Genomic DNA, 12,067 nt, shown 5'->3' with positions numbered 1-12,067 from the left:
GAGGAACTATAGGTCGCTACAGATTTTTTACTAGATCGGTATTTCAGGTCACGGACCACGAAAGTCCGTAAGATGCCATATCTATTCATATATTTCGTCTATGATTCTACCAACAACCTTTATGAAAATGTAAAAGTTGAGATACATAATTTATCTACTTTTTATTTGTATATTAAATATTTATTATAAACGTAATAAATTATTTAAAAAAATATCATTACCTATCCCATATGGTGAATTAAAACATTCGGGAAGAGCGATGATATCAGCATTTTGCTTTTTCGCGCTTGAAATATAGGAAACTGCTCGCTCTATATTGTTAACTTTCACTTCATTCACTTCGAGCTGTATTAATCCTAAGCGAAATGCTAAAATGTTGGAAAAATTGAATACATTAGATTATATACTTCTCAAACTTTATCTGTAAATTACCTTATGCAAAGACAATTAAATACTTACTCGACATTGTTCGCACTACTAGTTTGGCAATGTTCGTAAATACCATAATGTTTTTCGAGGTTATGTACATTTCTACTTTTTATCAATATTACGTAAGAAAGATTAAGCAAGACTTTATAATAATTAAGATATTAAATATGTGTTAGAATTATCAAGCAAAGACAAGAAGGGAACCATGATTTTGTAAAAATACGTTTTATTATAAAATGTGTATAAACAAAATTGTACAATTTCCAATGAAAGTAAAATGTCCAGACACATTCCTGAAAAATATTACAGCCTACTAGAAGATCGGGATCTTGACCTTCCTCGTTTCTTATGTTTTCTTCTATCTGTACAATCTCTCGACTTTTTATCTCTAATTTTTTCTTTTTCTTTATCCTTTTTCTTGTGTTTCTTGCTCAATCTTTCTGGTGAATAATCATGTTTCTTATGTTTCTTTGACTTTTTTGATTTCTTTGTTTTATGAGAGTCATCACTGTTAGAGCTACTTCTTCGCTTTCTCTTCTTCTTCTCACGACCATTATCACTGTCACCTTCAGATTCAGGATATTTTTTTTGCTTTTTTGACTTTCTATCTGTTTTATCATATTTGTCCTTATCACATACATTACTGTTCTTTTTTTCATCATTACTTTTGTTATCATCTTCAATGTCTTCAGAATCATCAGATATTGACTCTTTTCTGTCTGTTTTATGTTTGAATTCCTTTGATTCTTTGTCCTTATATTCTTCATACTTCCTCGCATCTAAAATTAGTCCCATAAAATACTAAAAGCTAAAACCTATATATTTATCCTGATTCTTATAAAACTGGAAGGAACTTTTAAAAAACTGTATACATATTTACAGGAATTCGTAAATTAGATTTTCTATATCTAATTTTGTTCTTAAATGAACATGTCATATCATAGGTTTGTTGTTGTTTTTTTAAAGTCCCTTAATAAAAAACTAATTACTCATACTAACTTAAAACTTTTGAATTCTTCGAATACTCCGATTTAGTCACTGGCTGCACCATAAATTCATTTACAGATATTGTATTTCCACCGAGAGCTAGTTTTATTATGAGTCTCCCTGCATCGTCATCAAATCCCTCTATTTGACCATAGTTGTTGCTCTGTTTCCCAGCTATAATTTTCACGTATGTTCCTTTTTCGATTTTAAGTTCTTCTTCTTGTTTCTTGGAATCTGCACTTTTCTTTTGTAGTGTTACTTTGTCTGCTCCAAGACCCATTCCCTTTGGTCGTAATTCTGGTATAACAGCTGATACAACTCTGTAATGGTTGCAATAAAAAATTATGAATGATTTTATTTTCCAATAAGTGGTATATTAAATGTAAAATTAATTTTGTCTAGAGTAAGATTCATACTTTTCATTTTTACCAATTCCTTTCCCTGGTTGCCATCCCATTCCTCGCAACATTGCTACACCAAAAGCATCAATAGGAATTCTTTCATAATCTTCCAATGTAGACTGAAAAAGATGAAACAATATTTATTTACACATATAATATAATATAATACATTTGTATACAGTATCTGTATATAGTAATAATGTACCTGCTCTTTGCCTTTTAATGATTCATCTTCTACCAAAGGTAAAGACAAATCATTTGTTTTAGTTTCCTGTTCATCTTTCGATTTGAGTTCCTGAATGATTTCTTTAGCCGCTTGCTCCTCTAAAGTAACAACTTTATTTTCATTATTCTCAACCACTTCTTTCTTTATTGATGTTTTCGGCGGTGATTTTCCATTTGATAGTTTTGATTTTTCTCCCTCGTCATCTACCTCGATGTCGTCTGTCTTCTCTTTAGTTGTCTTAGATACAAAAATGTCTGCATCTACTTTATTAACAATTCTGTCATGCCAAGTTCTTGAACCTAGCAATGGAATAACTAGAGGTTCATCTTTCTTTTCCTCTCCGCTATAAAAGATTGTTTTAAAAAATATTTATTTTATTATTAGCAAATTTTATAGGTTAGGTTAAGGTTATGTATTTTCTATTCCTTGAACTTACCCTATTAATTTAATACCTTTTTCGTCGAGGCATTCAATATAATCAATTTTCTTTTCCTCTTGCGGAATAACATTTTTTAACACAGATTTCTTAATAGATTTTGCGAAACCGAAAGAAACCTTTTTTCCTTCTTCTGCCATTTGTTTATTACTACACACTGATTTACAGATCAATACGTATACGTATACGTATACGTATAAATATTAATTTATTAAAACCACAGTACATTTACTTAATATCATACTTTGTTAGTTGATTTGTAACCATTTATAAATTTTATATTGAAACATTTTTACAACAATGTATCGAACACCAGAATAAAACAACATTAGAGTCACTAACCTATAATATTTGAAGATCAATATTACGTGTTCGCATGAAGAGTGCAGCTCTTAATTTCTGTTCGAGCCGTTTCTTGATAGGCTCAATTTTCAAATGGAGAATTTTCAACATAATGCTTATATCAAGAGATAAACTTCGGATCATTTTGTATTTAAAAGAAATTTAAATGTACAAAATGTCCATAATATGCCAAAATATAAAATATTCGAGATAGAGTAGTTGGTAAAATACATATTTTATATTTAATTTTTATTCTTTGACAATCTACTAATCGTAAGTATAATGTGTTTTTTATTACATATATCGATTATATATCGATTTTATGCACAGCGCTATTATGTTTAAAATTTACTTAAAATTATTCTATTTTTAGGTCACTTTTTCTTCTGCATTTTTTTTTTTTTTTTGCATTCTACACAGACCTCGCCTGTGTAAATGATAATATTTTTAAAGTATTATTATTAGAAGAAACAAAATAGGAATTACTTTCTTTCTACAAGTATAGTTATTCTGTCTGTTTATAATCTAGTTCAACTGTGAACGATCGTGATATTTAATGCTAATTTTCGAATGTTCAAAATGTTAACAAATAGATGAGCTCACCCTCACTATTTCCTCCTTTGTTTCGCGTCTAATTTTTAGAATCGTTTATTTAAAGATCTTTTTTTTCTCTTACTACGTTCACGTTTACTGTTAATTTACCTATCGCTCGTTTAGTCTAAGAGTTTTCCAGAATTCTATCGCTTAATGTCCTGTACACGGACAACAACACTGTCCTATTCCAGTAAGCTTCGTTAAACAATCGTTTTCAATCACGTCGACACGCTGATCGCAGAGGAAGTCATTTACTTGCCTATCTCGTCGATATAAGAATTACAGTTAAAAACAATGACCAATCGAGAACGGTAGTTAAGCCAGCTAGTAGAGGGGTGAGCGTGTTTTACCGGCGACAACAGCACACGGTATGCAGATACGAAGCCGGGGTAAACCGGGAAGCCGTAGTTCACGGGACTGTAGTAAACGTGATAACTCCGAACAGTCAACGACATTCGGAAGCCGGCCACGTTCTAGAATTCAGGTAAAATCTATTTGCTCAATTTTTACTTGAAACTCTTCTACTTGCAAATTATCACACGGTTAGGAATTTTATATTTTTGGGTGAATCGATAGATTTTCAACCAATTTTTAACAATCATTCATCATAAGCCGTGTAGAAAAAATTTTGTTTTAATTTATATTACGGGGTGTATCAGAGAATTCTAACGAAATGAGAATTAGTTTTAGAAATAAAGATACATAGAGTTATAGTAGTTTTTTGATTTCACTAATTATTTGATAAACAGAAGAATGAAATTTCTATTTCAAATAGTAGAGAACATTTTTGATTGTAAAAGATTGATTAAAATTGTTAATAATATTGATTAAATGTGATCTGAATTTTAAAATTGATTGGAAAATGTAGTATTCATTATATTTATTCATTTATATTGAAACACAAATTGACAAAGTTAAATTTACAGTTTCTTCACTGATTTTTGTCAAATGTTAAAATATTTTGTCAGAAACTTACAATTTATTGTTTTTTTTTCAAATATTTTTATACTTTTGTCCTATACGCACGCATTATTTTACATTCGTACACAAATTATTTCTTAAATTTCAACAAGTTTTATTTTTTACACGAGAAATTTCGTTTTTTACAATTTTTATTAAAATCCAACTCATCTTATTTATTCTACGGAATAAAGTTCGATTTAATTAACTTTTCTTAGTACTCCAAGCCATGCTTTCAATTTCATTATCCATACGATAAATCATCAAAAGTTGAATTATTTTGTTATTCCTCTTCAAAGCTCTTCACTTACCCGTTATTCAATTTCCTCTTCAGGATCTCATCGCGAAACCAACAATTAACTACTGTTCACCAGCAAATATACGGGTGATGGAATTGAAAGAGCAAGGCAATAGAGATTAGTAATGTGACGTTTAGTTTGTTCAAAGTTGTTTTATCTTTTCTACATTTCGCGAAATTTTATGCAAATTTTTAACAAAATTTAAAGATACGTAATTTATTCATATAATTTATATATATACATGTACATAAAATTTTTTATACCTAATAATTATACTAATAATTAATATTATTATGTATTACTTATATATATAATTTATTAATATTTATAATATTATAATGTATAATATATGTATACAAATGTTGGTGTTACTGTATTATATGTATTAGGCACTGTTTTTTGAGACATACTCGTATCCTTTTATCTCAATAGAATAGAAAAATCCAAACTGGTTTATAGAGGAAATATAAGTTAAGTAAATTAGTTATAGTTTGTATGGAAAATTTATTCAAGTATCTAAAATGTTTTCAACAGCATGTCATTTTTTTCTTCATGTATCTAGAATGTAATCTAGATAATATAGTGTAATGGAAAAATTATAATATGCTGTCTTGATGCAATTTTTAATGCAAATGTGAAATGTATGACCGATAATACATGTCGTCGTTTGTTTTACATAGAGAAAGTTCAACGTAACGCACACAAAGGGCTGAGAATCATAACTGATTCTCACAAGATAATTTTCTGTTCATTATTGTACATAAAAATATACATTACAATGTAAATTATGTTAAATTCAATTATATATAAAAAAAATTAGCTATATCCTTTCAATTATTTCATTGTGAAAGCAAACACGTGTGACATATTTAAAAAAACAGAGTGCAGCTAAATGCAAACTCTGAAAATTCCTGGTCCACCGTGCAAAATCCGCGTGACGGTGTCAAGAGTGTTCCAAAACTGCTGGCTGGCAAATTAAAGCGAGTCCGCGAGCCTAACTGTAAAACGGCAAGCGTAACTGTGCAGAGTCGATGTTAACGGGCAAGATCTTCCGAAGATTTGTTCCGCTATGCCTAGACATTTTATCCTTTGTTTCCCCGTCGCTTTTTTTTCCTTCTTTTTATCGCTCTGCGAAAGCTGTTGCCCGTCGTGCTCTTAACCGTGCAACAGCCAGACAAAAACCAGAACGTATATCGTACGTAGTGTTCTGTTTGTGATACGGTTCACGAACTCACGGACAGATTTTTCACGACTAAAAGAAGAAAAAAAGAAAAGGAGGAACACAAGCCAATTTTACGGTGGTCTCATTGTTGTCACGTACAAAATCTCACGCGAAGGTTGCAGTTATTTTCGTCTCTCTTCGATTTTTCGTTCCTCGTTCTGCAAAGAAGGGAACGATGATGATCATGGATAAAATATAAATTGACGATGGGGTGATGTAAGAAAAGGCAGCGAAGCTTGAAGTGTATAATATAATTTGTACGTTTTTCTTTTCAACTTTGAGAATCAATTTCAAGTTCAAGGATCAACGTTGTTATAATAATTAGATTGCCACAAGTACAAGTTCTGGTTTTATTTGCATTTGGAGAGATTTGGTTTTATTATTATAAACGAATCAAGTTTCATTTCGTTTGAGTTCCTACGTAGCTACATATCCCCGTAATACAGGGTGGGCCAAAAATCACTTCCTACTAAAATAAATCCGTAATTCTTTTCATTACATATTTAAAAAAAGTTTTCTTTTACACAATCGAGAAGATCATGTTTAAACTTAAATTTAATTTAAAATTAATGAAATAAAAGTTTTCCCTTATATTTTGATGTTTTATTAAAAAGAAAAAAATAAGTGGCAAGTTTGGCTCACCCTACATGTCCGTTAGCAGTTCGATTTTCCAAAATATTGACGTTAATGTTGACTCGGTTGTTACAAAAATTAAATCAACGCAATTTTGATTCGTCTCTATCCTATATTGTTAAAACAATTACGTCATCCATAAGAACCATAAGTTTTTTCATTTCACTTTCCTGTGAAGGAAAGGATTTGGTTTCAAGGATTACCGACACTCTCGATTGTACATTTTATATTTATATTCAATAATTACGTTTATATTATATAACCACGTTAAAAATTAATGTAATTATTAAACAGCCCGCAGTACCTAAATAATAAAAATTTTCGACAGCCAAGTGTCCATTGTTGTCGAATGTTTCGCAAGCGGAATCGGCGGCTGGCGGCGTTGGTGCATTGAACTCTCTCTCTCTCTCTCTCTCTCTCTCTCTCTCGGTGGCTGCGCGCGTACGCGTATCGAGTCGAATTCTGGTTCGATTTCGCGGGAGGATGTTATGGTAAATGTAGTCGAGTGAACAATCGCGCGACCGGATCTACGTGTTGCCCGGAACTCGGCGCATAATGCCGCGGAAACGGCATGGGAAATTATATTTGTTATGGGGAAGAATCGACGACGCGCGGTCGGGGACACGATTTCATCTGACCGCACGGGTTTACCGGACGGAACGGTCATTAAACGTCTGTCGCTGGCCATCGAACGTTTCACTAAGGTTTCGGTGAAAGTTCACGTTTGACATTCACGTTTCATTTCGGCTGGTAATTTTAATCTCGATGCGCGATTTGTTTCCCCTTCCATTTTTTTTTCTACGTTTTCAACGTACCACTATTTAAAGGCTACCAACTCCAGCTCCATAAATTACGAACATTATTTTAGAATTTATAGTTGTGACTTACGAAAATAAGATTTTTTTCTTTTTGTTAAATATTTATAAATGCTATGCTTAGATCACAAGACGTTGAGGGTGGATTCAGATCGTGGAAAGCTCGTATATTCATCTGAACAGCGTTCAAATGAAGAATTAATGTAATGAACTAATATGAAATAATAATAATCTGTGTGATTTTTCAAAATTTAAAATTGTTTCTATACAACATACGATATCATAAGGGTTCTATACCGGTTTCTAAAATGTGGGTAATCGTATTTATTTTGTTTGGAAAATTATAATTCATATTCTGTTTTAGTTTCTGTTTTAGTTTGTGTTGTAATTAAACTGTATTACGAAACATCTTTATAAACATCGTGAATGTTCACAATGTTTATGACACATCTTTATGAACTTGTTACGTGTTTAATTCTTCTACGACATTTCTATATAATAAATATTCAAAATTGAATATAGATTATTCTTTCTCAATTTTCAACTGACAATTTTATTTTAATTATATCTTTTCAGACAGACAAATGTAATTAAATAATAAAATATTCCAATTTCAGATAGTAATTATTCTTTCTTAATTTCGATTTTCAACTGACAATTTTACTTTAATTATATCTTTTCTAGATAGACAAATACAATTAAGTAATAAAATAGATAGTGATTTTATATTCACTAGTAATATAGATAATATAATAGATAATAATAATATAATAATAATATAATAATATAGATAATATAATAATATAATAGATAGTAATTATTCTTTCTTAATTTCGATTTTAACCAACAATTTTATTTTAATTATACCTTTTTCAGATAAACGAAAATGCGGCTGCTCCTGTTTCAAATATCGCCGCTGTTGTACCTGCTGACGGAGATCGGCGCAGCGGGGATCGGCAAAGCATGGCAGATTCTCCCATACGCGACCGATTACTGGAATCACCCATCGTGGCCGCGGCTCGACTCATCCGCGTTCGAAGTTCGCAGCGTGAGCGGCGTCGGTCATCTCAACCCTCTAGAAATCACTCAAAGTGATACGAAGAAACTCGACCAACCGAAGTCCGCGGAACCCAACACCGTTCGAACATCCAAAACACGCTCTGCGTTTAACCAGAAGTATCCCGTTCGATTCGAACCCATCCTCGACGATTCGTACGAGACGAACAACGCGGAAGTCGACGACAAGATCTTTGGAACAGAGACGGCGATGACCGTGTTACATCCGAAATATGACAAAAATCCGTCCAAGGACGAGGCAATGAAAGCTGTGTCGAGGGTACGTCGCGACACCGAGAACGAAACGAAGTTGGAGCAAATATCTAGCAGTAAGAACGTTCGAGAGGTGCGTCTGAGCTCGCCGGAGAACTGGTCCACGCAGCCGCTGTCAATCGAGTTCTCCCACAGAACTGGCCTGGACCAGATGATCCAGCAAACCGTGGACGACGAGGAATTGCCAAATGCGAGAGGTTACCACGCTCCGCGCGCCGATTTCGTCACCAGCCCGCATAGAAGGAGTTACGAGTACCGAGAGGCGAGAGACATGCCAGCTACGAGAGGTTACGACGACTACGACGCCCCGTGGTACAGAAGCGTCGTCAGGGACCGAGACTACGATCCTCCCGCCTATCGTCGTGGCTACAATTACTATTACCCCGATCGGTACAGAATGGAAAGAGACTACTACATGCGCGTTCCAAACGATTATTCGTACTATTACGATCGGTACAGGGACGAGGATTTGGACCTCTACGGTCGTAGCAGGCCGACGCCCAAACCCAAGAGGATCATCTACTACGCCACACTTCCGGAAATAGTGAGGAAACCCGTGGATCTGAGAAACTATCCCAGACCGTACGACGGAACCAGAACCGTGCCAGTTTCTAGGGATGGAAGTTACAAACGTATACCGGGGAACGTCGATCCCAACAGATACCGATACAGACACCTTTACGATGGTTACGATAATTACTCGAAGAGATCGAGCTTCGAGAGGCCTTACACTTACACCGAGGACAAGGAGGAGAGCCGTCGTAAAGCGACGCTGGAGAATCTTCGGAATAGCGACCCGTACGATCAGAACGGGGACAGGAAGTTGGCCAATCAGATCTCGGTGAGGAGCGACGGGAAGCTGCCCTGGCCGGTGCAGATCGGGACGGAAGTGAGCGTGAAAGATAACGAGAGAATCTCTGGAAGGAAGATCTTTGGGGAGAGCAACGGGTACGAGAGATTCCAAAGCGCGCAGCTGCAGAAGGCACCGGACGCGACTGGCTCGAGCGAGCTGCAAAGCGATAATTAAAATCGTCGGAATGAATTTCTTTCTTTTCGCAGTTTTCAGTAGCAGGACTCGATCGAGAAGGATTCTGGATACCGATTTGCTTGCTTTCACGCGTTTACTGCCTTTTTCTACTAAATTTTGACAAACACTCTGACAAGGATAGTTTATAAATTGGAAAATTCAAAAATGTTTGGAAATTTTCATACAAAGACAAAGAGGAGAGAAACAGGGGATGTCTTAATAGTAAATGATGTTTCAACGTTTACTGCGCAAACCGGAAATTCTCAGTAAATTAAAACAATATTAATTTCTGTAGCTTCTAGGATTTCTCTATTTCTTTGAATTAAGCATCTGTACATCTTTCCCTTTTATTTCGAATCTTCCAGTAAACTAGAATAATTCTTTCTTAATTCCTTGAAGACAAGATTTCTTATAAACGTCAATGTTCCCGTTACAATCTTGATATAATTTTTATTAGAGAACACGCTTTGCTTAACAAAGTAAAATTTCAGAATTTTGTTGTTGTACATTGTTGTAGTTGTACAATATAGAATTTTCGAAAATTTTTCGTCACAATATCACTTTTAATTTAACTTCTTTTTCTGTATTTTATGTATTATTCTTATACATATTTCATAAATATTCACTGCAATGAGGGGATAACTCAATGCCCAGGATAATTTTTTCAGCAAGAAAGAAATTTATTCCTTTATTATCAGCATGTAAGTGACATTTCGTGCAAATTTTTAGATTTTTCTGAATTTTCCAGTTGTCGAACTTCCCTTGTAATATTCAAGTCGAATGTTGTTAAAGTTGAGGTCAGGATAGCTCTTTCAAGGCAGATACTTTTATAATCAAGTGTATTGTGATTTTACGGACTCTGCGTTATTTCTCCTTACTTATTTGTCATTATACATCGCTCGTGGTATTTGCCCTAGTGCTTGCGATTAATATTTTTAACACAGAATTCTTTTAACGAGATTTTTCTGTACCGATTTCTCATCGTCGAATATAAATTCAATATAGTTTACAGTAAAGAGCCAAAGTACTTACGTATCACAGGGGTTGGTGACGATTTCCAGACAATTTCTTTTATGTACGAAATCTTTAGAAAAAGGCGAACTGTATTTATTACTAAATTATATTGAACACAATGTTGCATTGTACATTTTGTTTATTAATATACAGGGAAACGATTTTGAGAAGAACTTATATGGAACCTCATCTTCCTCTGATCCTTCGTTACATCTTTATTTTCTTCATCTTTCTCAATAAAAACTTTGATAGATCACTAGAAAACTGACTCGTTGAAATTATTCGATTTAGTTCGATTATCCATGGATTAATCTAGAACCATTAAGTTTTTTTTAAAATATTATTAAATAAATTGAAATGTAATTTCTTTTTTCAGCAATAAATTACCGAATTTTTGGTCTTTCCATTAATAAATCCGGATAATTCATCGGGCGTCATATTCAAAATGTTGCAGATAGCTTCGTGAGTTTCCTTTTCACCTGCCTCGCTCTCGTTTGATTTTTGCGCTTCGCGATCATCATTTCGCTGTTTGTAGAGTTTCTTCAGAAACTCCTAATTTAAAAGCGACGTTTAATAAAATTAATAATATACAACGATCTAATCCAAGAGTCATCTCCTTATCGAACTATCCAATAATTCTCATATTTACTTTGATAGCGTTTAAATACTCGACATTTTGAGTTTCAGTGGCCAACAACTTTGTTTTCATAAATTTAATAGTCTCCTCGTATTTATTTTTAATGGTCTCAATTTCCAGTTGCACTGCTTCTTCACATCTTTTGGCATATTGCATTTCCATCTAACATGGACCAAACAATTCTATACAAATATTATTTACGTAGGAATTATTAAGCTATTTAATACATAGTTTGTAACCTTTTCCTTTGTGTCCGCTTTGGATTTCTCGTTGTCCGAGAGTAATCTATCTTTCTCGTTACTCAAAACTAAAATCTAATGGAATAAATTAAATAAATTCACTAAATTAATAAACTAGAAACAAGAATAAATTGCACTCATTCAAAAACTAAAATCAAGTAGAACAAGTTGGTCGGTAATTTTTTTAAAAAACTATTCGAAGAAGTAGTATACATACTTTTGCTCTCAATTGCGAATTACTGTTTCGAGTATTGCTGATTTCGTTCTCCAAACCATTCACTTTAGATAACAATTGATTCTTCTCTTTAGTTAAATCGGCCAGCTGAGCTTTGTAGCTGTTCAGTAAAAATCCCTTGTTGGCGTTTGCTGATTCGAGCCGTACTAATCTGAACGATCGAATCTTGATTATTTTGTCGAAAACAAACGTAACAGCGTTAATATTAAGAGAGAGAGACGATATGGTAATCTCACTAACAG

At 33.5% G+C, this 12,067-nt stretch overlaps 3 protein-coding genes across 4 annotated transcripts in view; 1 reads left to right on the top strand and 2 right to left on the bottom strand.

The window, feature by feature from the left end:
- Positions 1 to 283: 283 nt before the first annotated feature.
- LOC122535925 (G-patch domain and KOW motifs-containing protein) lies at positions 284 to 2,844 on the bottom strand. Its single transcript, XM_043667851.1, has 6 exons — positions 2,480 to 2,844; positions 2,023 to 2,386; positions 1,833 to 1,936; positions 1,429 to 1,736; positions 460 to 1,208; positions 284 to 368 (listed from the first exon to the last, which is right to left on the bottom strand). Exons 1-5 carry the CDS (start codon positions 2,617 to 2,619, stop codon positions 733 to 735), a joined length of 1,392 nt encoding a protein of 463 aa, XP_043523786.1. The 5' UTR covers positions 2,620 to 2,844; the 3' UTR covers positions 284 to 368; positions 460 to 732.
- A 734-nt stretch (positions 2,845 to 3,578) lies between these two features.
- Positions 3,579 to 10,876, top strand: LOC122535924. Its single transcript, XM_043667850.1, has 2 exons — positions 3,579 to 3,899; positions 8,221 to 10,876. The coding sequence occupies exon 2, from the start codon at positions 8,231 to 8,233 to the stop codon at positions 9,698 to 9,700; it is 1,470 nt and encodes a 489-aa protein (XP_043523785.1). The 5' UTR covers positions 3,579 to 3,899; positions 8,221 to 8,230; the 3' UTR covers positions 9,701 to 10,876.
- The window catches only part of LOC122535923 (paramyosin-like), an 83,588-nt gene continuing 82,153 nt past the window's right edge, over positions 10,633 to 12,067 (bottom strand). For both annotated transcript variants that reach the window (XM_043667849.1, XM_043667848.1), the window contains 5 exons: positions 11,808 to 11,976; positions 11,591 to 11,665; positions 11,364 to 11,513; positions 11,102 to 11,266; positions 10,633 to 11,026 (listed from right to left, as the gene is read on the bottom strand). In XM_043667849.1, coding sequence (XP_043523784.1) covers positions 10,922 to 11,026; positions 11,102 to 11,266; positions 11,364 to 11,513; positions 11,591 to 11,665; positions 11,808 to 11,976 — 664 coding nt within the window. In that variant the 3' untranslated portion in view covers positions 10,633 to 10,921. The remainder of the gene's footprint in view (positions 11,027 to 11,101; positions 11,267 to 11,363; positions 11,514 to 11,590; positions 11,666 to 11,807; positions 11,977 to 12,067) is intronic.

Source organism: Frieseomelitta varia, unplaced genomic scaffold (assembly GCF_011392965.1).
Source record: "Frieseomelitta varia isolate USP_RPSP 00005682 unplaced genomic scaffold, Fvar_1.2 scaffold_788, whole genome shotgun sequence".
Taxonomy (NCBI): domain Eukaryota; kingdom Metazoa; phylum Arthropoda; class Insecta; order Hymenoptera; family Apidae; genus Frieseomelitta; species Frieseomelitta varia.
The sequence above is the reverse complement of the archived record's forward strand: the minus strand, read 5'-3'. Positions and strand labels throughout refer to the sequence as shown.

Coding starts and splice junctions, on each gene's coding strand:
- LOC122535925 (XM_043667851.1), bottom strand. CDS start 2,619: ATGGCAGAAGAAGGAAAAAAGGTTTCTTTCGGTTTCGCAAAATCTATT. Junction 2,387..2,479: donor AAAGGTATTAAATTAATAGG/GTAAGTTCAAGG, acceptor AATCTTTTATAG/CGGAGAGGAAAAGAAAGATG. Junction 1,209..1,428: donor GAAGAATTCAAAAGTTTTAA/GTTAGTATGAGT, acceptor GACTAATTTTAG/ATGCGAGGAAGTATGAAGAA.
- LOC122535924 (XM_043667850.1), top strand. CDS start 8,231: ATGCGGCTGCTCCTGTTTCAAATATCGCCGCTGTTGTACCTGCTGACG.